Genomic DNA, 27,362 nt, shown 5'->3' with positions numbered 1-27,362 from the left:
ATTATTCCTCTTTCAATCAGGTAAAAACATAACTATGCACACACAGTTGAAAAAAGGCAGAGACAAAAAAATGGTGCTACTACGGCGATACCTCACAATTTGTCTAATATACTACAAAGAATGGCATGGCTTAGATCAATGGAAAATTATCATTCTGTCACTGATGGGGTGTATATCACATTATAATCATACCATAAGCCAACTACTTGCATAACTAGAAATAATACCTCCAGCCCCACAATTTAGACATCACCTTCATTCAAACTTCAGTGAGGATTCACTGGTTTCACGGTGAGTAGTGAGAGATGGGAATGAAGGGATAGCTTGAAATATCAAGCTCCGCCCAACTCGCTGATCAGGATACATTCCAAACTCATTATGCGGAAGTGACACCCTCTTACGATTGGGAGAGACTGTCTTTATGCTACTAATAGGTGAAGAATTGTATTTTAGGATCTCAAGGGTTTCATCTTCTGGAGCAGTCCCACAATGTTTCCCAAACATGGACTGAAGCTGCATAACATTTGAATTTCCAAGTATCTGCATGGAACGTAGCTGAAAAGGTGAACCAAGTTCAAATTGTGGTGGCTTGACACAAGGCAATGGAATTGGTGGCCTGGAATACAAGATAATGTTTGATATTCAGGATGATACCTGAAAATAAAATGCAGTAACATTTTCTACCCAACAATTTATTATTAAAGACCAAACCTGCAAATCTGGATAGCTGGTGTATTTGACAGACAAGAGTCTGAGTATCTCTCCCCATTCTTTTGGACCTCCGTATTTCGTAAAATTTTATCTGGCCCATTATTTTCATAGGTTTCTTCCTGTTCTAGTTCTACTTCTTCTGGTCCTAATCGAACAAATCCTGCATTTCAAAAGTACATAATGAGAAAAATGGATCAACAACAACTAAGGAAACAACCACATATAATACGAAATAGGAAGAATGGATGGAAAGAGAACATCGGGGCATGGGGAGATGTGCCAAAACCTTCAGATGTATTGAATTTGAGTAACTGATCTTGTTGGATTGAACCCAAAATGGTTGGGAAAGGAAAATAGCCATTGTGTCCCAAAAGAAGACAGCATTATGATCACTTTAGAATGAGAAAGAGTGAACACATTGGAGCACTCTGCTCTAGGATCTTAATGAGGAGGGGCTGCTGGGGTGAAGCTTCTAGTTTTCCCTATTTCATATTTCGTAGACAAGTGAATCATATCAAACAAAGACTCACCATCTTTTCTACCAAATGTATTTTTGCACCCTTCACATCTGCAGTTGATTGAACACCCAACTCCTCCCTAAAAGAGAAGCCAATATATCCGAGTCAATGGCATACTAAATAAAAAAGCAAACAGAATGAGCTATTTGCAGCACCTGATAGCATTCACAGTATTTCTTTCGGCAACTGGATTTCTTGCAATTGCATCCTCTTTTATGCCGGGCAGAAGATGGAGTGTTGTTGGAATCATCCTACAAAGTTCAAAACACCTCAATTGATATGTTAACTCAAATTTGACAATTTAGAAATTTCTTCAGAAATAAAATTAACAAGGTAAGAGATCTATAATCCAACCCCAATTTCCAGAACAGGCTCAAAGCTTCTAATAACTTTGGGTACAAATGCAAGCGGATTGCGGGCTGCAATCTGTTTGCGAGTTGCCAAAACAGTATCTTTATGGATAGGCTTGTTAAAGCATTCTTGACAGGAACAAGGCTCTATACAATACACACCGGCAGCAAAGCATTCACAATAACTGCATACAAAATATTGCCTGGTTAAAAATAAGCACATCATAAGGAATTGGATGGGTGCAACTCCAAAGTTCAATTTGGGCATCAATAAAACCTCGAGAAAATCTTGATGGAAAACTCATAAAATAAGAGTTGCAAGCCAGAATGTAACAGTAACCTTTGTTATTAGAAAAGGAAATAACTAAATCTCATAACCAGCAAAAATTCTCATATAGTCGGCACCAAATTTGAATATACCACTACTAAGTATGAATTCCTACAGTATGGAACTTACAGCTTCAAGCATTTTGACTTCTTACAGTTGCAACGCTTGCATCCTCCACTTTCTCCAACATTTTCCGACTTACGCCTGCATTTTGTGAAATATCAAAAACTCCATTAAAAAGCCAAGCCAAAAGAAAACAGAAATGCAATAATAATTCAGCCAAGAAAATTAAAAGCCAGCCATACTTCTTCATTTCTGTGTTATGGAGATTGAACTCTTCACTCTCTCCAAATTTAGATTCTTGAGAAGCATCTTGCATAACCAAACTTTCATTGTTAGCTAAACCAATTTTAAACCCATAGAATAAATAAAAGAACTAGCCAAAGTTATCTGACTAGATGTGACAGTGGAAAAAAGCAATGGAACTTCTCATGTGAATTATTTGTCCTCCAGAATCCGAAAGTTTCAGGTATAATTGTGTTTGCAAGGGAATTCAAGTGCAAACCGATACCTGGTAGCATGCGTGGTGAAGAGTTATTTCCAGGCTTTATAGGAACCACTTGTTTATCATCGGAATGAGAAGGGATTGAAGAACTGTTTTTAAAATATTCACCCATGTTTTCATTTTGAGCTCTTGCCATCTCTAAAACTGGACAGCGCCTTCTCGTGACATTTTGAAACTGTGAGTCAAGCTACACAAAAACAGACTAAAGCAATTAATTCTTGAAACAACCTAATGGCCACCTAAAAAATAATCAATGAGTTCAAACACACTATTTCAGGATTACATAATTTGTTTGGGGAGAGGAGGGAACATAGAACATCAGGACATAGTATAGACAATGCTATTTATGGTCTCATTCTATTCCTTTCAATAAAGAGTATGAGATGCCCATCAAAGAATCACTTGATTCCATATGAAACACTTTCCGACCATTGCTGAAGTTTATCATATTGCAGATCACCTAGGAAGTCTGTGTGGTTCCATACAGACTTCTAAAGGAATTTACATAAACAAGGAGGAAAAACCAATCATCAACATAAGTTAGTAAAACAACATACAAAATGGTTTCTTTGCAGACAACCTTGAAGTGAATGTCAATGATTTAAAATCTGAGTATGTCAAAGCTATAACCAGAAATCTTAAAAAAAAAGGAAAAGAGAGAGAAGAAAACTGAAAAAGAGAATAGTGAATGCCTAAATAGCTATTGGGAGTCCAGTCACATTGTATCTATAGGTTACCAACTACAACACTCAACAGCACAAAAACTAGAAACTCTTTTGTCCTCAAGGTACTGGAAGTCTGAAAAACCATACCAATAACAACTCAATCATCCAAAAGAAAAAGAACTTCAAAAAGTCTAACACTAACACCTAATGTGTACCACCATATGAACATTTCCTTATCATATGGTCAGTGAAGCCTAAAAATCAGCAGCTTTAGAATAGTAATCTCTGGATCAACCCACCATCAGCAAGAGCACAATAGGCAGTGATGAACACAAGGAGCAACCCACCATCATACCAGCAACAACAATATCAAAAGCAGTTCACAAAGAAGGCTAGTTGTAGTTAGCACTTCACAAAGAAGGCCAGCAATATGCACTAATTTTCTCAAAGAAAGATCAAAGTGCAGATCCAATGGCCAACAAGAAGTAAGTCATGGGGAAAATATAGTAAATGTTGTTCCAAACTCTACTGGAGATATAGAATAAAGCAATCAAGGGGAAAATGCCACAATGTGACACTAATTCAATGAGAACCTGGCAACACTGGTCAATATGCTCTACTCCAAATATAGAACAACCAAATTTTGGGTGATTCTCAGAATTAAATCCAACTTGAGAAGCAGGTTGCCACCAAATTAAGGTCAAAGGACCTTCCAAAGAGGTCGACTAATGACCTAGAAGGATACCTGAATATGGATGGCCAGACTCAGATTAATAAATAAAACAAATACCCTGAAACCGGGTACCACAAGCAGTAATTTGCATAACTTCTTTAATAGAATTTAAAAACCGTTATTAGTCATCAACCAGGAAACAAGTGCTCATACCTGAGGGCTCAATACATCGCTAAAATTCAATTGAAAGTTATCGCCAGATTGTAACTGCCAAAAGGAATAGATTGAGTCAACAGAAATGATATGAAATATAGAACTTCAAAACTTAATGCAAGTAGACAAGTAACTCCATGGGGATCTGTTGTAAGCAGTAGCGATGTAGCCATGGAAGAACTAAGAGCCAAGAAAGCAAGATCTCAGAAAAAAAGCTCCAATTAGGTTGTTTATGGGTAAAGCAGCCAAATTTGGTTAGTGGTTGTTTTGGTACCAATAAGTAGTGTGGCAATAAGGGATGGGATTTAGTGAAGTCCAATGATGTATAAGTTGATTGTATGGGATTTCAAGATTCTTGTCATGGTGGGATGGTAAAGACAAGGATAGGTGGCAGGCCCTATTGAGGAGCAACTACACTCATGCTAAGATTCCAACAAGGGATATGGCCTAAGTGGAAAGAGGGTTAGTCAGGATTTGTTTTGGGTTATATTAGCGTGTAGAGAAGACAGAAAGGTGGGGGACAAGTAGAAAACAGGGCAAGATTGCTTGTGAGGAGAGGAGGATTCTCACGTGACAGGCACTTAGAATAGGATACATAGGAATTGGGAGAGATATTGTATTGCAGATTGTCTTTAATCCATTTGTAATGTTTTAATCAAAATATTTACTTTTAGAATTCCTATTCATTCCATTCAATTGCAGAGTGAATGTGTGTGTGTGCACGTGTATGAGTCGTGACTGAACTGAGGATGGTGTGTCAAGGGATTTGCACGTATGCTGCCATGAGAAGAGCATAGCTACAAGAGTCCTATCAACCCAATACCACATAACCCAACCTAAACTTATTCCACATAAAACAAGCCTAAACAAGCCTGTTTTGGCAACTGATCTGCATTAAGTAGTCTTCACGTAGGTAGCATTACCAAAAAGAAGACAGGTTTTCTATTGACATAAAACTAGGTATTAAGTGTAGAAAATTATAGTGTCACTGCATGCCACAAAAGAGAAATCCAAAATGTATCTCTAAAAAAATATCATTGGTATTTCCAAAGAACTGATTAAGATTTCTCTGGCACCAGGTGGACAATATTAACCAAAACCACAATCATAATCAAAGAGAAGAGAGAATAATGGTATCAGAGCCCAGGAACATAACGTCAAAAGTTATACAATTGGATTTATCAAATATGGGAAAGTGGAGTCAAATAAATCATGAATCTGAAGATTCTTTCTGGCCTTTTTGGACATTGAACATACAAAAAGCACAGAAGATTAACCATTCACTTTCATAAAAATTTATTAACTAAGCTAGATTCTAAGCCTTAGTTCCATGCTACAATTAAGGATGAACTTCCAACTCCAAAGAAAAACACATACTTCATAGCAACTATAGAAGCCATGGAGATACTGTAGAAGACACAAAAATTAATTGGAAGTGATGGAAGTGATGGAATCTTAATACAAAGTTCCACAAGAAGTTTGCATAAGCACCATATGAACCCAGTGATCATTCTGAAAGCAATAAACCATGAAATCCCATATGCATAATTTTCCTTCTACCACTTTAGTATTCAATGATATGGATAGCCATAACTACTAAGTATAACTCCCATAAGTTATAAACTTGATAAATGAGATAAACACATAACATCTAAATTCATTACGTACGCTTACACTTGAAAGGACAACAGTCAGAGGTGAAACATGAAAGACATGTCAACTTGAACAAGAGAGTGCTTGTCTAATATAAAAAGATAGACAGTAGTTGATCCATAAAGAGATTAAAAACTTTGAACCAGGATGACAAACGTAAATTGTTAGCAAATTGCTATAATTCATACAAAAGCATTCATAGAGTAAACTGTTAGAAAAAATAATAATAAAGAAAAGCTCACACACTTCACCTTGACACTAACTGAAATATACTTTTCAACTGTCTCATCATTTCCCTCATTTGGATTACTATTCATTTGCTCGCTTGAAAAAGAACCTGAAGAGACATGCAGTGTTTTATCCACTTCATTATGCTTCATAATTGCTTCTGATTGAGACTCAGTATCCTCCACTTTATGTTCTTCACCAGGGTCAGCCAGACCCATGGGCTGTGTTATCTGCAAGTCATCATTACTACCAAGTGGAATCTTTGACTCACGAGAAGCAAGGAAACAACTCTCATGATGACCTAAATTCAGAATCAACTCCTTTGAAGCCTCAGCATCCTTGTAAGTGTCAAGATTTAACAGATCAGATTCATCAGAAACAAATCTTTTCCAATCATATTCAGCCTCTTCATCTTTGTTTTGATCAACCTGACAAATCCCTTGAATTTCCGCATTACTTTCAAACAAATGTTGTCTTCCTTCTGACACCTCTTGAACAAAACGAACCGGTAATGCTGGTGGTCCGATCTCTGGCAGAAGGTCAGTGTATATTCCATGGGAAGGCATTGGGTTGCAATCAAGACTACCATAGTATTTCCTCAAATTACTCTGCTGCTCAATAGCCAGATTTGGGGGTTCATTAGATGGCACAGTAACTTCTGTGATAGAACACTCTGGATCAAAACTTTCCTGTGATGAAAAGCACTTGTGGCTTTGAACAGAATCCAAAAACCCAGCACTAGTATTGAGTCGATTGACTTCATATCCATTACCAGCAAAATCAGGCTTTGACAGATCTGATAAATTATGACTGAGAAATGGGAACAAAAGCAACAAGTTATAAAACACTACATAAAACTAGGGCAATTAGTTTTCAAATAGCATGAACATGAAATGAAGCAGGAGTCACCTTCTTAAGAATCCACAATCCTTGTATGAATTGAAATGTGGTGAAGTAAACACTAGTGGTACTGAGGCAAGAGCAGGTGAGTTGAATGTTTGAGCTCTATGTAGAGGCTCAACATGATTAATAAAAGAAAGGTAGCTGGTATTACGAAAGAGAGGAGAGTCCTGCATGGACATAAGTATTAGCATGGTTAAATCACAACTCAAGAGACCATTAAAGAAAAAGGAAACCATAAACAGGAACAAGGAATAAGAAATAAGAAAGAAAAATACGAGAGTGAAGAATTCATATGCACAAAAACCACACACAAAAATAGGGCTTATTAAAACAAGACTGTTTAATAACAAAAAATAATATGACGGTAAAGAGTTGATGTGCACAAAAGATGCACAAACAAAAAAGGGCTTATTAGAACAAGACTTGTTTTCTCTCATGTACAGGCAATCCCAAGACTTTATTATTGTGTGTGAGGACTAAGGAGTCAATCAACTTAGAACAACAAATGGAAAGATAAATATGGGTGCTGCTAGATCAGCGTTACCCAAAACAATGGGTGGAATTGAGAGAGCAAAAGCAAGAGAAAAATGGCAACATCACCTGAAGTCCAACAAATAGAACCTCAAGCTTAAAAGCTTCATCAAGCGGCACTAGTAAACCAAGTTAAAACCCAAGAGAGGACTGGGAGAAGTGTCTCTCTGGGGCATGAAAATTTCCATAATTATTTCGACAAACAAAAAAATACTGAAAAGGTTAACGCTAAGGGTCGGCGAGGAATTAAGATCCGTCACCGCAACATCTCAAAAAGGAAAGATAACCCACACACATTAGAATCTCAAATTAGAGAACGTAAAAGTTCCTCAAGCTCATCGAAGAAATGCTTTCAGGACCATGAATGCTGACCCTAATCCGACTAAAAAACGCCAGAGAGGAAATTGGACAAACTTTAACATGAAACATTCAGAGACATCAAGATGAACTCTTCGCAATGCAATGCTATATCTAAGCACCAATTCATCAATCCCATATGATATAAAAGCTTTTTCTGAAAAAATTCTCGAGGAACTACATCTATGCCTTCTTATTTCGCCAAAAACATTCTTTGATAAGAGAGTCCGTGACATAAATTCTCGATGAAGGAAAAATCATAATACAAACTCAAACTCAATGCATTTGCCGTACTTTCATGGAAACAGGCCAGAGTAAACGACAAGAGAATTTGGAAAAAAAATAACCATCAAAAAAATCGAAAGAAGAAATCCAGAAGAAAATTTAGATAACAGAGAGAACGAGTGAATTGATCACAACCGGCAAGAAAATTTCACCTCAACTTCGGAAACCGGAGTGCCGAACTGGTTTCTCGCCGGCGTGCTCATGGCGAGAAATAGAAGAGCGAGATAGGTATGAGTCTTCTGTGTCTACATATCTGTTTCGAAACAGGGTTGTTTTCCTTCTTTCGCTCACTCTGGTTACTACTTTGAAAGAGAGAGAGATTTGATTTAAGAAGAGAGCCAGGCGGGAAAAGAGTTCTTCTCGTGGACGGTTATGCACCAGGAGCAATCCACGTCACCGCTACAGCTGGGCTCTACCACTTATGAAATCAGGAATAAATATTAAAATATACAGAATAAAGGGAACCCTAACACGGAAAAACTATTAATAATGATGTAAATAATAATTTTTCTATTCGTTTTGATCAACCCGTCTTAGTAAAGAGTTAACATAGGTTGTGGATTCCACTCTCAGTGATAAGATATACAAAATTTCATCTATATCCAATGCACATTAAAGAGCCATTATCATACGGCGGGCTTTAATCTCTTCACATGATGCCACTTATACATTACGCCACTAACAATTAAGAGAATGGCATCTTTCTCATGAAAACCAATGCGATAAATTTTACAATGACAATCATATTTATGAATTTGTTTCTTCTGTTTACCACAAAAAAAAAAAAGTCTTGTTTCTTCTCATCACTCTCATTTTTTCATGGTGAAACATTTTTTCTCATTAACACTCAAGACAATGAACAGGTTATTTACCAAAGAAAAAAAAAGAAATCAACAAAACGTCCCATTGTTCCTCACGTCCCATAGAAGCATTGGAATCCGGATCATCACCCCGGATGATTTTTCCACCACAAAAATGGTGACCCCACCACTAAAAATATTAAAAAAATAATAAATAAAAAAAACCTCTCCCATCACCACCCCTGGGCCTTCCTGTTTTTTGTGCTAACCAACGGAGATCCAGACTCGAAGCATTGTGCTTAAGAACAAAATCCCATGGCTATGTTTTTTTAAAATTAAAAAAAAAAACAAAACCCAGGGCTATGGTTTTTTTTTTTTTTAAAGCCCAAGGCTTCGGTGAAGCACTCTTTTTTTTCTCATGTGTGTGATGACTGTAAAATATTTTCTTTTAAGTTTTTAATAACATAGTTTATAATAACCAGAGAGAAAATTGAGTGAATGTCTCCTTAATTTTCTTCTCACACACTTTCATAAAAAATTAAAAATAAAAAAAGAGACATGAAAGTGTCTGAGAAGAAAATTAAGGAGGCATTCTCATCCTCTGTAATTCCTTTCCATTGTTTATTGACAGGATTCCCTGCAATTCCCACCCATCATTCAGATTAGATTTTAGTTAGGCGGGGAACCGCTGTGGCAGGTTTAAGTAATCCAAAGGTTACCCAACAAACTAGAATTTAAATAAAATTCAAATTTATGGGTGGGTTTAAATAAAATTCAAATTTATTTTAAATTAGATAACCGTTGGATTACTTGAATGCCACATAGCACAATCTTATGAGGGAATTACAAAATATTTTCTTTAAGTTTTAATCATAGGTTATAACGGGAGAAAATTGAGTGAATGTCTCCTAATTTTCTTCTCACACACTTCAATCCAAAAAAAAAAAAAGGGCGGGGCATTCACACACTTTCACTTCTCTCTTTTTTGGGCCAATTTTTCTTTTTTTTTATTTCTTTTTTTTTTATTATTATTATTATTATTTTTTACACGGTTACCCATCTCTATCTTTTTGTCCTTCGACCTAAGGCTTGGGAATTTGGAGATATCAACATTGGAATCCGGATCATCACCCTTGACGGGGAGCACGCTCCCCGACGGATTTACCACCACAAATTCGGGTAGCTGATCCGGACTCATCAACATTGTCAACTCGTGTGAATGGTAAATAAACACGTGTTTGTAGACTTCAGATTCCATTGAGAATATTGTACTCAAAAGAGAGAAGAGAAAAAAACTCCATTCATAATTCTTAACTTCTTACGTTTGATTAGCTTTTTTCCATAAATTTGAGAAACGGTTTTTTTATAAAAAATAAAAAAAAATTTATACGAGTCTTCTTCATTTTCATTAAAAACTTGGCACACCCTTGAGAAGTGAAACCTTACAAAATGCTCCCCCAAACTTAACACCATCAGGTTTTTATTAGTTTTAACTTTGATTTTACAATTTTACCATCATTTAATATTTGGAATCCTAAAGAATTTTACATGAGTCTCTTCAATTTCTATTGGAAACACTCTACACATTCCTAAAATCAAAATCCTATAAAGTCACTCTCCACATTTCGCACTATCAGTTTTCTTTTAACTGTAAATATGATTTTACCTTTTCAGCCACATTTAATAAATTCATATAAAATCTAAAATAATATTTATTATATTTATTTTAAAATCCTAAAAAATATTATTATTGTCATCATATTACTATAGATTAAATGACCATTTCTCCAATTGAAAAAACTCTTGTATGATCATTTTATCACTTGGCCAATATGGTCATATTAACAAATTAATTTGACGTTAATCAGTTAACTATATACTTTCAATAAAGATGTGAATGGTGTTTTGTAAGATTTTGAATTTAGAAGAAGTGTGTCATGTTTCCAATGAAAACAAAGGGAGAATTATGTAAAAAAAAAAATTATAAATATTATTTAAGATTTCAAAAAAATTTATCAAGTGAAGATAAAATTGTAAAAACAAATTTGAAACTAATGGAAACTTGACGGTGGTAAATGTTGAGGGGGGATTTGTAAGGTTTCAATTTGAGGGGTGTGCCGAGTTTTCAATTGAAACAAAAGAAGTTCATGTAATGGAGAAAAAAATTTCAAACCCAATATATTGAATACTCTATATGTATCCAATTTTAAAGTAAGATTTTTTTTTTTTTAGTAAATTAACTAAAATATAACTTAACAGTTAACACCATAAATCACCATTACTTATAAAAAAAATCTTACTTTGAGATTAAACATGTGTTATAAATCTAACTATGTAGATTAAAAAAACTTCTCTCCATTTTAGATTTTGGATAGAGCCATAAAAGATCTAGACTCATCAATGTTGTAAACCATTTTCTATAATACAATATATAAGTTTAGAAGATACAAAACAAATCCTCATCACATCTACGTCTGATAGGTTCAATCTTGGGTTTTTGTGAAACTGATAAAATTTGGACCAAAATATCAGAATACACAATGTATACATCAAATTACTCTGATATAAAATTAACTCTAAACTATGGTGTTGATACGAAATTCTGTCGTCCTTCTCTTGTCACGAATCTGCAAAATACGAGCTCGACCTTGTGTGGTCAAGGTACGTCTCCAACAAGCAAGTCAGTACCAATGATATGATTTCAACTACTAAATAGAGAATTCAAGTAATTGATCACATAGAGTATGAATACTTACTACATAAAGCTTGCCTGAGGTGCTTATATAGTTTTAGATATCAAAATTAGACTCCGAATATAATTCTAAGAAGAGTTGTGTTAGGAAAATAACTCTAGAAATAGTCTTTTACCTGACTTATCCTTTCTAGGAAGTTGGCAGATGATAGAAGTTTATCCTGATCTCGAGTACTCTTGACACGATGGTCGGACCGTCCTTTAACACTATGGTCGAGACAACTGTATTGAACCCGTTGGTCGGACCGGTCAGGGTAGAATGACTATTTTAGTCATTAACATATGAAAAATGAATATTTAATTTCACAGGGTAAAAACTACTTCAGAAATTCGCACTGATTTTTGTAAAATGGAAAACTGTTTTTTGGGTAATAGAAATATAAATCAAATATAGGATTTGGCTCAATTTTGCAGTAGAAATTAGATGCCAGCTTTTTCCCACAATGTTCTCGCACTCACTCTCACTACTCACAAGCAGTGTCAATGGACCACCGGTTTAAAGGAGTAATTCTGAAATTGTAAAACAAACAAAATCAGAGTTAGTTCTAGCCTAACCTAACCCTTGAATCATTCCATACTCAACCCTAGAAGCCTTAAAACGTAGAAACCCTAAATTGTGAAAATTCTGCACTAACACCTCTGTTAATACAGAATACTTTTCATTAGTTCCAGCCCTAGACCTAATCTGACAGAACCCTAAAACCCCTTCCTAATGTAACGGTAGACTACCCTAATCTTAACCTAAGACTTGGGCTGCAAGATAGCCTATTCTGTGGGGGTATTTTGAGTAAAATAGCTGCTGTCCACTTAGGTTTCAACCTGAACAGAAAGGCTTAAACTAATTTGTGCTGGTTCTTATTAAAGAGGGTCGTGGAAGGTCTAACCCATACCCTGGGTTACATCATCTAGTCTTTAAGAACTGCTGTTTCTTATGTTTTTCTAACTAATAAACACTAGAATCATAAAATAGTATCATTAAAATGCTAGCATCTGCTGCCTTATGGGACTACATCATCACTTGGTCTTTAGAGGCCTAAATAGCTGAAAGTGCCTATGTGCATCACCTACAACCCGGAGCTCCTTTGAAGGTATGATAGAAGAACTAAACATTTTTTCAGCTCATCACCACTGGTATTGAGAATCTTAAGAATCAGAATAATGAGTTCCTTGTTTCCAAATTCCTTGCTGCACTTGAACTTGAATACAAGCATACAAAAGGGGCATCTATTAGCTGGAGAAACTGTACCCACACTAAATGATTTCTTATTTTGCCTTCAACACATTGTTTCATTCGATGACTCTACTCCATCAACTATCTCTAAAGTAATTCGGCATTTGCCATTTCCCGTGGCCGTGGTCATGGTCGTGGTTCAGGGGAAGGTAGTATCTGGTGGTCGTGGTGGACAGCACATTGATTATGCCTCACAATAGGGTACATTTTGTGGCAAGTTTGGTCATCTGGTGGAAGCTTGTTGGGCAAAAATGGGAAACCTAATTGGGCTCATTGACTTGTTGATCATGTGGCATTTGATGGTGGTCCTGATATAGTCCACCCTACTGGTACTACGCTAATTTCTATGTTAATAGATCATCCAAAAGTCTATGTGATGATGTAAGTCAACTCATGCGCTGCCTACAGTACATTAAAGCATCCACTTCCAGTGCACATGGAACCTCCACGTCTAATGCAACCTTATCCCTTCTTAACTTCTACATCCTCTCCTTGGACCATTGACTCTTGGGCTTCTGCTCATATGATGGGTAAGCCATCAGTGCTCACTTTATTTTTCACATCTAACCACCCTTTCTCTATTATTATTGCCGGTGGTTCTTCCCTACTCAGCTCATTCTATAAATCGTAGTTCATTTTTATTTGATTTATTTCATTTTGATATTTGGGGACCCTTTTGTGTTCTTAATTGACATGGTATTCATTATTTTCTTAGTTTTGTCAACATTTGTTCTCGTCTCACATGGTTTTATTTGTTAAAAGATAGAGCAGAGTTTTTGCCTACTTTTCATACTTTTGTTGGTGAAATTAAAACTCAAATTCCTGTGTTCATTAAAGTTTTTCGTTTTGACAATGCCTTAGAATATGTTCAACATGATATTTCTAATTTTTGTGATAAAAATAGAATGACTCATTGAACTAGCTAGACCTATGCCCCTTAGCAAAATGGTGTTGCAGAATGGAAAACTACCACCTTCTAAAGGTCACCTGAGCACTAGTGTTCCATTTGTGTGTTCCTAAACAACATTGAGGTGATGGTTTTCTGACTGCCTGTTACCTCATTAACAAGATGCCTTCTAGAGTGCTCTTTAACAAATCCCCATTTTTTGTAGCTTATCCCTTTATATGACTGTATCCCCTTTCCTTTATAGCCTAGGGTTTTTGGTTGAGTTTGCTTTGTCAATCATCTACACCTTGTCACTGACAAGCTTTCACCTTGGTTGACCAAGTGTGTGTTCTTAGGTTACTCTTGCACACAAAAGGTGTACTGGTGGCTGGTGCTATGACCATATTACTCATAGGCACCTCATCAGTGCCAATGTGACTTTCTTTGAGGAAACACCTACTTTTTTCACTCGAGGGAATCTCTAGATGACCCGTTTCTCCCCCAACCCCTCATCCTCTCTCTAATCCCTATTCTTGCCTCCCCTCCTTTACAAGTATATCTGCGGCAACTTATGATGGGCACTACAAATCCACCCAATACAATTCCTTTGCCACCAACCTTGCACCATTGTCTTTCTCAGATGAAGCTTGTGCCTCCTTGCCTCCAATGACTTACCTGTGGCTCTTTGTAAAGGTAAACGTTGTCGCACTCTACTTTCTAATATTGTTTATCCATTAACCAATTTGTTTCTTTATCTTAGCTCCCCACTTGCATAATCCTGTTGTGTCTCTTTCCACTTTTTTTAATCCCTTCTCATCACTCTGTGGCTCTCCAAAACCCTAAATGGAAGGCTGCCATGGATGTAGAAATGGATGCCTTGCCCTCAAGAAACATGTGGAGTTTGGTTGACTTACCTCCTAGTAAGAATGTGGTTAACTGTTGCTGGGTGTTTACTAATAAGCATCACTTTGAGGGCTCTATTGAGAGGGCTCAAAGCCCCGGTTGGTTGCGAAAGGTTACACTTAAATTTCGGGAGTGAATTAATTTGAGTCCTCTCCAGTAGTCAGATTGAATTCGGTTAGTCTAATCATTTCCTAAGTAGTTAAATTTGATTGCCCCTTCTACAACTTGACATAAAAAAGTGCTTTTTATGGAGATCTTTAGGAGGAGGTTTACATGGAGCAACCTCCAAGGTATGTTTGCTAAGGGGAGAATAAACATTGGGTGTGCAACCTGCATAAAGCAATCTATGGACTAAAACAATCTCCTAAGGCCTGGTTTGAGAAATTTAGTACTACTATTAGTGCTAATGGGTTTAACCAATGTACCAGTCAGTTTTGTCTGAAACCATAAGAGCAAGGTTGTCATCATGGTTATCTATATGGATGACATAATCATTTCATGAAATGACAAGGTTAGCATTGAATTAGTGAAGAAACTACAATCACGTTCTCAAACCAAAAACCTTGGGGACCTTCACTATTTTTTCAGGAGTGGTGATTCGCAGCAAGAAAGGCATTAGCCTATCCCAACAGAAATATGTGTTAAATCTTCTAATTAACACAAGAGTTCTTGCTTCAAAACCAATGGATGTTCCATTGAATCCTCGCCAGGAACTTGGAGTTTATGATGAGTTACTGGATGATGTTCATCACTTCAAGAGCTTGATTGGAAAATTGATCTACCTCACTGTTACAAGACTTGACATCACCTTTGCTGTTGGAGTTTTGAGTCGGTTCATGCAATCTCCTGGAAAAACTTATTGGGATGCTGCAATTTGAGTTCTTCAATATCGTAAGGGTGCTCCAGGCAAAGGGATAATTTATCATCCCAACATGCATGGATTTGGTGGTTTTTTCTAATGCTGATTGGGCTTGTTGAGCCAGTGGTAGACGTTCTACCACATGATATTGTACCTTTGTTGGAGGAAACTTAGTCACATGGTGGAGTAAGATGCAGGATATAATTGTCAGGTCTAATGCTGAAGCTGAATACAGAGCCATGGCCCATATTGCCATTGAATTGATGTGGCTTAGGTCATTACTTCTTGAATTCGGGTTTTTTGTGGATTCTCCAATGAAGATGTATTATGACAATCAAGCTGCTACCTATATTGCTAGTAATCCTGTGCTCCATGAGAGCACCAAACACGTAGAGGTAGACTGTCATTTTGTCAGAGTTGCTGTGATTGAAAAGCTAATCGTCACACCCTTTGTGTCCTCTTCTAACCAGCTGGTAGACATGTTTACCAAGGGGCTGTTTGCTCCTAGCTTTCTTCTAATTCTACCAAACTGAGCATGGGTGATTTGTATGCTTCAGCTTGTGGGGGAGTCTTAAAAGCCATCTGCAATACGAAGAGCTTTCATATCTGTCCTATTTTCTGTAGGTCAGATCTCTTCTTATTTTTGTTGTTGCTGGTAGTTTACTTTTAGGATTTTTTTTCTTCTTTTAAGATTTGTTTTGTATTCCTGCTGCCTCTAAGTCAGGGGCAGAACAGGACTTTGTTTTGTTAAAACTTAACATATATGAGGGCCTGCAATTAGAATAAAGTTAACTATTCACGTGCTTCCTCTTCCAGGCTTGTGATTGCTCTCTCTCTCTCTTCTTCTATCTTTTTTTCTATCATTTCTCTTCTTTCTGATCTTAGGCTGATCACAGGTACTTGAAATCCGACATTCTTTTTAAGTGTTTCTTAGATCATCATTCTTCCAGTTCTGAAAAGTTGCTTGGAATTGAAATGTGGTCTTGGTGATGTGTCCAAAGATTGAAAGGATCAACTAGGTGCCAGTTAACCAGAATCTTGTATGGACTAGCCATTCTGGTAGATAACAGTTGTGTCTGGGGCCCACTAAAGGTTAAGGTTAGAACAAGGTAGGGTTTTGAAGGTATGGTTAGGAGTTAGGACCAATGCATGTGAGGAATCTAACAGTGAAGGTTAGGACTTGTGGAAGAGGATTTAATCCTGAATTTGAAGTTCCAACAAATTAGGGTTTGGTTTTGGGTTTTGAAAAGGGGGAGGGGGCGAAGGGATTAGGGCCGCAATTTGGGGAAGGGGCTTGATCAATTTCCTAACTATTGAAGAGTGTTATTGCACAGAATAGATCTGAAAATTGGGTCTTTCTCTAGAAAGCTGGAAGATTAAAATTTTGGGTTTTGAATCACAATCAAATGTAAATGGTTTTGTTAAAAGGAAATGGGGAGTTTGTGATCAAACTACAGTGAGGTTTCTTATGGTTAGACGTCAAGTAGTTGAAAAGTTATATAATCAGAAACTTAATGATGAATTGGGAGAACTAGTGTTTTTTATGGTTTTATGAGGAAACAGGCTGGATTAAAGTTTTTTGTTTTTTTTTTGTGGGGGGGGGGGTTGGGGGGTGGAAGCTGTAGGTTGAAGTAGGATGGATTTGAGTGGTAGATATAGGCAGTGGGTGGGTTTCTGTGAATTACGGTTTTCATAAACAAAACAAAGGGAAATTAGGGCTTGGGGGATTAGAGGGTTTAGAAGATAAATTGCAAAATTCATTAGTTTATCCCACCGTGGTTGCAATCCTTGAATTGCAGCAGCTTGCAAAATGAACTAGAAGCTTGTTGATGGAGAGAATTTTCAACCTAGTTGAAGAGGAAGCTTTGATTAGAACTTCCCTAGGCTTCACACCATCAAGGAGTTGATGGTCCAACCAGTCCCACCTGTTTAGATAAGCTAAAAGCCCTTATGCAAGGAGAAGGTGGCGCAATAGCAATTTCATTAGTCAAATTCTTGTCCATCTATAATGGACCCTTTTCTAATCTCATATAAAAGGCTCAAAGAAGGGGTAAGCCTTAGTGCAATGGGTGGTGGACCACAGTTGTAGCCTGAGGTCAAGGCATCAAAACAGACTCTTAGCAAAAATTGCTTGCATGGGGTTGAGCGGAAGCCTTTGGCACCAGGCTCACCCAAAAGGCTCAAAAATAGACTCCATACTGAAAACAGATGGATGTGACTAGGAAATGAAAAGTGACTCAAAAGTCAAAATAAGACTGGATCTGTGAAGTCCTGACCCTGTCCAACTGAAATACTTGCTAACAATTAATTGCAACTTAGATTGAATGATGTAGAACTGGTTCTACTGAATGAACCAGAACAACTTAAAATGAACCAAGTAACGAGGATATTTCCATGTGCAACCTAACAACCCATTTTAAGCCCCATTATAGTAGTAGCCTATTACATAGAAAACCCATTGGATCAAAGCCCTAACAAATACAATCCAAGCCGTAGATTTATTATTAAGAAAAGAAACCTAATTTTGTGATGAATCTGCATCATTGGTAAGGTTTACTGTCAGCTATAGACCCTTAGGTTAGTGACCAAATGTTCATTTTCCTTCACAACCTCGTATTTCTGATCGTGCACTTTAGGGAACTTAGTAAGTGGACTGTTTTATGTTATATTCACCACTGAGCCGATATCATCATTTGCACTGACTTGACTCTGTTTGATATTGACTGGGTGAGAAGGCAGCTGGTTACCATAATGCTGGCACTGTTGAGTTTATAGTAGATACATACACGGGCAAATTTTATTTCATGGAGATGAATACCCATCTTCAGGTGCATCACCTTTCTCTTTTGTCTTCGTTTCCTTGAAGCAGGAAAGATAATAAAGAGTACTACTTGAGAGCATAAATAACTTTTGCAGGTGGAACACCCTGTAACTGAGATGATTGTTGGTCAAGATCTTGTTGAGTGGCAGATCCGTGTTGCAAATGGAGAACCTCTTCCCTTGAGCCAGTCTCAGGTGCCCTTAAGAGGTATCTGTGTTCCTTTCTTGCTTGCATAGAGAATGTTATTCAATTTCAAAACATGATGTAGCTCCTGGTATTGCTAGTGAAAATTTTGAGATCATTTCTACTTGGTCTTTTCAATAAATTAACCATCTTCTATCAAATATTGTTATCAAACTTAAATGTGAATTTCTGGCTGTACTCATCATATCCAGGAGCTTGTTGAGAGAACAGACTGGGAACATGTTTCCGCTTGCTGATCCACTAAGCACCGAACCTTTGTCCTGCAACAAGGTTATTATTATGTTAAAGTTTGATCTAAAACATTGTCACTGATTTGTGGCTCTTAAGATGGAATATGCAGTTATTTGTTTGAAGTCTGTGAGTAGCTGATGTCACAACTCCACCTTGAACATTCCATTTATTATCCATATGGAGCTTGTCTATTTTTCATCTGCTCTTCATTTTTGTTGTGTTTCGTATAGTTTCCAGCATGATAAGCTGAATAATTGTTATATTTGAGCTAGACTCTCCAATTGTAATAACAGGTCATGCCTTTGAAGCTCGGATATATGCTGAAAATGTTCCAAAAGGATTTCTCCCAGCAACAGGAATCCTTCATCATTACCATCCTGCCCCTGTTTCACCAACAGGTACACACACATTTCTGTGACAAAATTCTACTCAAATATCATGATATTTTAGTTTACCTAGATGATATCTTAGTTAAAATTGGAGAAGATGAAGAAGTTTCCTTAGAAAGCCCATATATATGCATTCTATGTGGTTAGGCACTACAAATCATGGGTTCGTTTATGGGATCTGTCACTCGAAGTTCACCAACTCAAATTATCCATTCTATCCTTATGGTCCATGATACTTTGAGAGTTTCAGATTATTTTTGACATTAGAGAGGAGCAGGGGGAGAAATCTATAGATCAGATGGTCAATTCATTTAGTTGTTAACTTGTATTCTCTCATGGCCAGCATTACTACTTTGTGTTAGTTATTTTTTGATTCACATTGTTGGGCAGTTCGAGTTGAGACGGGAGTTGAACAGGGAGATGCTGTTAGCATGCACTATGATCCAATGATTGCTAAACTTGTGGTCTGGGGAGAAAGTCGGAATGCGGCATTGGTTAAGATGAAAGATTGCTTGTCAAAATTTCAGGTACAAGTAGTGCTCAACTTCTGTCAGCTGTACATTGTGAAATAAAATTTATAATGTCAGTCAACTATGGTTTTAAATACTTTCAAATGCATCAATTTAAGAGTGAGCTGCCAGATCATCTGGAGCCCATCACTTACTTTTGATTGGTGACCCCGAGAATATTTCCTAGTTCAGGATTGAACTTAATTGGATCACAGTAATTGGATATTTCTTACTTTTGGGGCTTCAGCATCAGACATGGTGGATGTGCTCAGGAATTGTGGTATTGTGTCCCCTGCTTATCAGCATTTCTCCTGTCAATATCTACGTTTTTGTTGTAAATGTTATGTTCTTCTTCCTTCTTTAGAAAGAGACAAACTATCTTCTCATTATGTCAGGATTTTCTGACCATTTTAATTTCTGGAAAGAGGTTTAGGTGGACAATCCCTTGTACAAATGTTTTAAGTGTATCACTACATTCATAAATACTTAATGTCCGATAGACTGCTAGCTCATTCGCTTTTGTTAGGTAAAAGTAGTTGTGATGTTACAAGTTCAACATTGAACCGAGATTGCAGTTGTTTTTTGTTCCCCCCACCCTCCAAAAAAAATCCCAGTTTTAAGTCTTTTTATTGGGTATCTTCAAAAATTTGTTTCAGAAAATGTTGATATAATATTCCCCAAATTTTTATTTTTTTTTCAGGTTGCAGGCTTGCCAACCAATATCAATTTCCTCCAAAAGCTTGCAAGCCACTGGGCATTTGAAAAGGGTTTAGTTGAAACCCATTTTATAGAGCATTTTAAGGATGATCTTTTCGTTGATTCACAAGGGCTAGGTTTCCTTCAAGAAGACACCAACTCATACAGGACTGCTTTTCTTCTATGGGCTAGTGTCATATTTTAAGCACAACTGGATGTAGGAGTGAAATTACAATGTAACTCCCTATTATAAATAACAAACTCAAGTATGTTCTTTTTTCTTTTTCGTTTTTTCTTTTTTGGGGTAAGACAAACTCAATCATGTTGAGCAAAGGATAATCATACAGATCGAGAAGTGTTGGATTTTTGTTTTAAAATAAAATAATATTATAATATAATATACTATTTAGATAAGTTTCAAAACATTAAAACTTTATCTCCCTAGTTTTGTTTTAGAGGTGGTTTGTTAAAACCAGAAGACCAGAGGCACAGTATAGGCAGACCAATAACAGAATCAAGGAGAAATAAATATATTCACTTACCCGAATGTAGTAGAATAAGCGAAAGGAAAACCAACACGAACTCGAACAGGGTGACTTGAGTTGTACAAACAGTAATTTTCCTTAAGGTATTTGAACGCCCCCTTTAGTGCAGATTGGGTTTGACCTTGACGTTCTCACCTCCAAGATACAACAACTCCTAGATTTGAATGCAGCACTCCAACAAAGTCTACTTACAAAGGTAATACACAGCACAGGAATGAAGAAAACAAAATGGAATTTTTCTAACTCTAGAATTCGAATTTCTGTTTTTTTTCCTTTCACCAAAACCGAGTAAGTACTTTGTTCAGAGCTTCACCTCTATTTATAGGCTCGTATGGACACCTTCATGTACGTAAGATCACCTTCAAAGAGTTGTGACTGTATGATCAGTCACCTCCCACGACCCCCGTCTCATCATAGACACTTAATATTATTTATATAATATTATAGTGCCCCATGGCCTGGTTAGACTATGGTCTACGGACCACTACCGCAACCACGCCCGACTTGGTCCAGCTCGGTGCATGTGCGTGATCCACACTTAGCTCTCTACCGGCATACACCCACTTAGGAGCTATATATGTATATATAAATCATTAACTCCATCCGATGTGGGACTAAACACATATGGTAATCTAAATTACATAATATATATGCTGAATAACCAAAACCCTTTGATTGGAATCTATACATCCAAAAAAATCCTATAGAGTAAGAATAAACAAGAGTCCTAAAACAAAAACTAGGGAGATAGAGTTTTAATGTTTTGAAACTTATCTAAATAGTATATTATATTATAATATTATTTTATTTTAAAACAAAAATCCAACAAGAAGCCTTTAATAACTATTCAAATTTTATACTAATAGCTTTACCTTCGAAAATAAATATAGCAAAAGAGTGATTCTAGGTTTGATGAAAGATGTAAATCCTTGAAATATGCAACCGGCTAATAAAAGTTTCATTGGAGCTTCCTGAGTTTATGGTTGATATTGATCCCAAAGGCTGCACAATGCACTCTGGTGCATGCTTGAATTGAACTCAGTATACAACAGTAGAGAACCATAAATGAACAATGGAAACATAGAACTCTTCAGAATATAATAACAGATGATTATTCATAGGCAGCTGGAAATTACAATGTACGGCCAAAGATAACGACATTATTCCTCTTTCAATCAGGTCAAAACATAACTATGCACACACAGTTGAAAAAAGGCAGAGACAAAAAAATTGTGCTACTACGGCTATACCTCACAATTTGTCTAGTATACTACAAAGAATGGCATGGCTTAAATCAATGGAAAATTATCATTCTGCCACTAATGGGGTGTATATCACATTATAATCATACCATAAGCCAACTACTTACATAACTAGAAATAATACCTCCTGCCCCACAATTTAGACATCACCTTCATTCAAACTTCAGTGAGGATTCACTGGTTTCACGGTGAGCAGTGAGAGATGGGAATGAAGGGATAGCTTGAAATATCAAGCTCCGCCCACTCTGCTGATCAGGATACATTCCAAACTCATTATGCGGAAGTGACACTCTCTTACAATTGGGAGAGACTGTCTTTATGCTACTGATAGGTGAAGAATTGTATTTTAGGATCTCAAGGGTTTCATCTTCTGGAGCAGTCCCACAATGTCTCCCAAACATGGACTGAAGCTACATAACATTTGAATTTCCTAGTATCTGCATGGAATGTAGTTGAAAAGGTGAACAAAGTTCAAATTGTGGTGGCCTAACACTAGAGGAACAAGGCAGTGGAATTGGTGGCTTGGAATACAAGATAATGTTTGATATTTAGGATGATACCTGAAATAAAATGCAATAACATTCTACCCAACAAATTTATTATTGAAGACCAAACCTGCAAATCTGGATAGCTGGTGTATTTGACAGACAAGAGTTTGAGTATCTCTCCCCATTCTTCTAGACCTCAGTATTCTGTAAAATTTGATCTGGCCCATTATTTTCATAGGTTTCTTCCTGTTCTAGTTCTACTTCTTCTGGTCCTAATCGAACAAATCTTGCATTTCAAAAGTACATAATGAGAAAAATGGATCAACAACAACTAAGGAAACAACCACATATAATACGAAATAGGAAGAATGGATGGAAAGAGAACATCGGGGCATGGGGAGATGTGCCAAAACCTTCAGATGTATTCAATTTGAGTAACTGATCTTGTTGGATTGAACCCAAAATGGTTGGGAAAGGAAAATAGCCATTGTGTCCCAAAAGAAGACGGCATTATGATCACTTTAGAATGAGAAAGAGTGAACACATTGGAGCACTCTGCTCTAGGATCTTAATGAGGAGGGGCTGCTGGGGTGAAGCTTCTAGTTTTCCCTATTTCATATTTCGTAGACCAAGTGAATCATATCAAACAAAGACTCACCATCTTTTCTACCAAATGTATTTTTGCACCCTTCACATCTGCAGTTGATTGAACACCCAACTCCTCCCTAAAAGAGAAGCCAATATATCCGAGTCAATGGCATACTAAATAAAAAAACAAACGTAGAATGAGCTATTTGCAGCACCTGATAGCATTCACAGTATTTCTTTTGGTAACTGGATTTCTTGCAATTGCATCCTCTTTTATGCCGGGCAGAAGATGGAGTGTTGTTGGAATCATCCTACAAAGTTCAAAATACCTCAATTGATATGTCAACTCAAATTTGACAATTTAGAAATTTCTTCAGAAATAAAATTAACAAGGTAAGAGATCTATAATCCAACCCCAATTTCCAGAACAGGCTCAAAGCTTCTAATAACTTTGGGTACAAATGCAAGCGGATTGCGGGCTGCAATCTGTTTGCGAGTTGCCAGAATAGTATCTTTATGGATAGGCTTGTCAAAGCATTCTTGACAAGAACAAGGCTCTATACAATACACACCGGCAGCAAAGCATTCACAATAACTGCATACAAAATATTGTCTGGTTAAAAATAAGCACATCATAAGGAATTGGATGGGTGCAACTCCAAAGTTCAATTTGGGCATCAATAAAACCTCGAGAAAATCTTGATGGAAAACTCATAAAATAAGAGTTGCAAGCTAGAATGTAACAGTAACCTTTGATATTAGAAAAGGAAATAACTAAATCTCATAACCAACAAAAATTCTCATATAGTTGGCACCAAATTTGAATATACCACTACTAAGTATGAATTCCTACAGTATGGAACTTACAGCTTCAAGCATTTTGACTTCTTACAGTTGCAACGCTTGCATCCTCCACTTTCTCCGACATTTTCCAACTTACGCCTTCATTTTGTGAAATATCAAAAACTCCATTAAAAAGTCAAGCCAAAAGAAAACAGAAATGCAACAATAATTCAACGTCCTTGTAAGTGTCAAAATTTAATAGATCAGATTCATCATAAACAAATCTTTTCCAATCATATTCAGCCTCTTCATCTTTGTTTTGATTAACCTGACAAATCCCTTGAATTTCCACATTACTTTCAAACAAATGTTGTCTTCCTTCTGACACCTCTTGAACAGAATGAACCGGTAATGCTGGTGGTCCGATCTCGGGCAGAAGGTCAGTGTATATTCCATGGGAAGGCATTGGGTTGCAATCAAGACTACCATAGTATTTCTTCAAATTACTTTGCTGCTCAATAGCCAGATTTGGGAGTTCATTAGATGGCACAGTAACTTCTGTGATAGAACACTCCGGATCAAAACTTTCCTGTGATGAAAAGCACTTGTGGCTTTGAACAGAATCCAAAAACCCAGCACTAGTATTGAGTCGATTGACTTCATATCCATTACTAGAAAAATCAGGCTTTGACAGATCTGATAAATTATGACTGAGAAATGGGAACAAAAGCAACAAGTTATAAAACACTACATAAAACTAGGGCAATTAGTTTTCAAAGAGCATGAACATGAAATGAAGCAGGAGTCACCTTCTTAAGAATCCACAATCCTTGTATGAATTGAGATTTGGTGAAGTAAACACTGGTGGTACTGAGGCAAAAGCAGGTGAGTTGAATTTTTGAGCTCTATGTAGAGGCTCAACATGATTAATAAAAGAAAGGTAGCTGGTAAAACGAAAGAGAGGAAAGTCCTGCATGGACATAAGTATTAGCATGGTTAAATCACAACTCAAGAGACCATTAAAGAAAGAGGAAACCATAACCAGGAACAAGGAATAAGAAATAAGAAAGAAAAATACGAGAGTGAAGAATTCATACGCACAAAAACCACACACAAAAAGAGGGCTTATTAAAACAAGATTGTTTAATAACAAAAAATAATATGACGGTAAAGAGTTGATGGGCACAAAAGATGCACAAACAAAAAAGGGCTTATTAGAACAAGACTTATTTTCTCTCATGTACAGGCAATCCCAAGACTTTATTATTGTGTGTGAGGATTGAGGAGTCAATCTTAGGTCGATTTTTATGAATCAAAGATTGAAGTAGCCCAGACATTTTGCAAATCAACTTAGAACAACAAATGGAAAGATAAATATGGGTGCCGCTAGATCAGCGTTACCCAAAACAATGGGTGAAATTGAGAGAGCAAAAGCAAGAGAAAAATGACAACATCACCTGAAGTCCGACAAATAGAACCTCAAGCTTAATAGCTTCATCAGGCGGTACTAGTAAACCAAGTTAAAACCCAAGAGAGGCCAGGGAGAAGTGTCATCTTTGGGGCATGAAAGTTTCCATAATTATTTAGACGAATGGAAAAAATTTGAATAGGTGTAATGCTACAAGGGTCTGCGATGAATTAAGATGCGTCACCGCAGACCCTTGTAGCGTTACACCTTTTCAGTTTTTCTCCGTTCGTCTAAATAATTATGGAAACTTTCATGCCCCAAAGATGACACTTTTCCCCGTCCTCTCTTGTGTCTGTGATGAATTAAGATGTGTCACCGCATCGGGGCACTCTCGGACGAATGGAAGATGTAAGATGCAATGAGAACAATGCCTCTCACCTTTTCTCTGTTCTATAATGACCTGTAATGGCTTCTCCCCTTGCGTTTGATGGCTCCGGTGGCTCCTCTTCCCCCTCTGCTGCTTCTCCCATTAACCCCTCCTCTTCCTCTCCATCTCCTCCGCCACCACTCCCTTGGAGCTCCCTTTTCTCTACCTCCTCTCTGGAATCACCCCCCGCTGACTGCTCGCTTTCCTTCATCCCTCCACTAAGTTCGGCTCCCCACCCCCTCGTTCATTGCCCCTCTTCTGAAACCAATCCTGGTGCCCTCCCTTGGAAATTGGCAGTCATCGGTCAATTTCTAGGCCCATGTCCCCCCTTAAACGTTATCAAAGCATCCCTTTCCAAGCAATGGTCTGCTCACTCCTCCTTTGAAATTTTTTCCATAGACTCAGGCATCTTTCTGTTTAAGCTCCCATCCCCTTCCAGCAAAGCCAAAGCTCTTGCAGGCTCTCCCTAGTTCGTTGGTAAGATTCTTGTTTTCACCAAGTCTTGGGAGCCCTCAATGCCATTTCGCCGGGACTTGTTTCGTTCTCTCCCCCTTTGGATCAATCTCCTTGGTCTCCCTCTCGAATTCTGGAGTCCTGACTGCCTCAGTCGTATTGGCTCTACTCTCGGTCGCCCTCTACGTGCTGACCCAAAGACTCTCAATCTGCAAAGACTTTCATATGCCCGTATTTGTGTGGAGATTTCTGCTGATAAGCCCCTTCCCCCTTGAATCTCCATTGAAGATGATCTTGGTCTCCATTACGACCAAATCATTGTCTATGACTGGATCCCCATCAGATGCTCCATTTGTGCTTCTTTCGGCCACGATGACTTGCTATGCCCTGTTGGTTCGAAATTTCAAGTAATCTCTGGCCCGAAGTTGTCTTCTCCATTGTCGTTGCCTATAGACCCTATGCCCTCCATCCAACTGGGTTCATCCCTCGCTCGTGAGCCACCATCGATCAATGAAATGATGCCTGTTCCTGCTCCTGCTTCTTTGCCCTCTCATCTTATCATCGATTCTTTGAAAAAATGTTCTATTGATGCTGCAACTAGAATTTTTCCTGCTTCTGTTAACCCACCGTCCCCATCCATCGTTTTCCCTTTCTACCAATATGTCATCTGCTTCCCTAACCTCTTCCTCCTTACCGCTGGCCCCCCAAATTACCGCCGAAACATCTTCTATTGCTCTTTCTTCCCCGGCGCCGGTAGCCTGCACTTACCGGAGGCGTCGTCCTAAGTCTCAGTCTTCCCAGCCATCGAATCCCTGCCATCTCACGACCATCGATGCCGCTGCCATCCCTGCTGCTTCCACGGAGATCGAGAGCTCCTCTCCCATCCTCCTCGAGTCACCGCAACCCTTGCCTAAACCCCAACCTGCAGCTTTCCCCTTCCATGATTCTTCAGATTCTACTTTTTTTGCAAACCCGCCTCCGTCTCTGCTCCCTTCCAATTCGGTCATTGACCTAGTCGATGCTCCCAATTGCATCCCTAATTCCCAAGTTTTCAACTTGTCCAATTTAACCCCTACACCCTCTTTGTTGGGCCCCTTACCCAATGGGCCCAAGCCCTCTTTTCCTAATTCTTTCCACAAGCTGGCCT

The 27,362-nt window shown here is 37.6% G+C and overlaps 1 protein-coding gene and 2 pseudogenes across 2 annotated transcripts; 1 reads left to right on the top strand and 2 right to left on the bottom strand.

Moving 5' to 3' along the window:
* Positions 1-255: 255 nt before the first annotated feature.
* LOC149028623 (CRC domain-containing protein TSO1-like) lies at positions 256-8,183 on the bottom strand (annotated as a pseudogene).
* Positions 8,184-12,125: 3,942 nt separating this feature from the next.
* On the top strand, positions 12,126-20,585 carry LOC149028622 (methylcrotonoyl-CoA carboxylase subunit alpha, mitochondrial-like). Of its 2 annotated transcripts, none has more exons than XM_089138337.1 (6): positions 12,126-14,342; positions 18,147-18,239; positions 18,328-18,439; positions 18,961-19,065; positions 19,447-19,583; positions 20,266-20,585. In XM_089138337.1, exons 1-6 carry the CDS (start codon positions 14,316-14,318, stop codon positions 20,464-20,466), a joined length of 675 nt encoding a protein of 224 aa, XP_088994463.1. In that variant the 5' UTR covers positions 12,126-14,315; the 3' UTR covers positions 20,467-20,585. The 2 variants fall into 2 exon arrangements, with proteins under 2 accessions (XP_088994463.1, XP_088994470.1); XM_089138344.1 differs by lacking the exon at positions 12,126-14,342 and adding an exon at positions 15,289-16,035 and having other exon boundaries at positions 20,266-20,582.
* Positions 20,586-22,220: 1,635 nt separating this feature from the next.
* LOC149028621 (CRC domain-containing protein TSO1-like) lies at positions 22,221-25,973 on the bottom strand (annotated as a pseudogene).
* Between the last annotated feature and the right edge of the window lie 1,389 nt (positions 25,974-27,362).

The sequence above is a fragment of the Hakea prostrata genome, chromosome 1, assembly GCF_041222555.1.
Source record: "Hakea prostrata isolate BN-2017 chromosome 1, UWA_Hpros_2, whole genome shotgun sequence".
Classification (NCBI taxonomy): Eukaryota; Viridiplantae; Streptophyta; class Magnoliopsida; order Proteales; family Proteaceae; genus Hakea; species Hakea prostrata.
The sequence above is the reverse complement of the archived record's forward strand: the minus strand, read 5'-3'. Positions and strand labels throughout refer to the sequence as shown.

Bases quoted from the DNA above. Each gene is read 5' to 3' on its own strand.
- LOC149028622 (XM_089138337.1), top strand. From the start codon at position 14,316: ATGACTTACCTGTGGCTCTTTGTAAAG. The intron at 18,240-18,327 runs GTGCATCACCTT...TAACTTTTGCAG, and splicing joins AGATGAATACCCATCTTCAG to GTGGAACACCCTGTAACTGA. The intron at 18,440-18,960 runs GTATCTGTGTTC...TTGTAATAACAG, and splicing joins GTCTCAGGTGCCCTTAAGAG to GTCATGCCTTTGAAGCTCGG.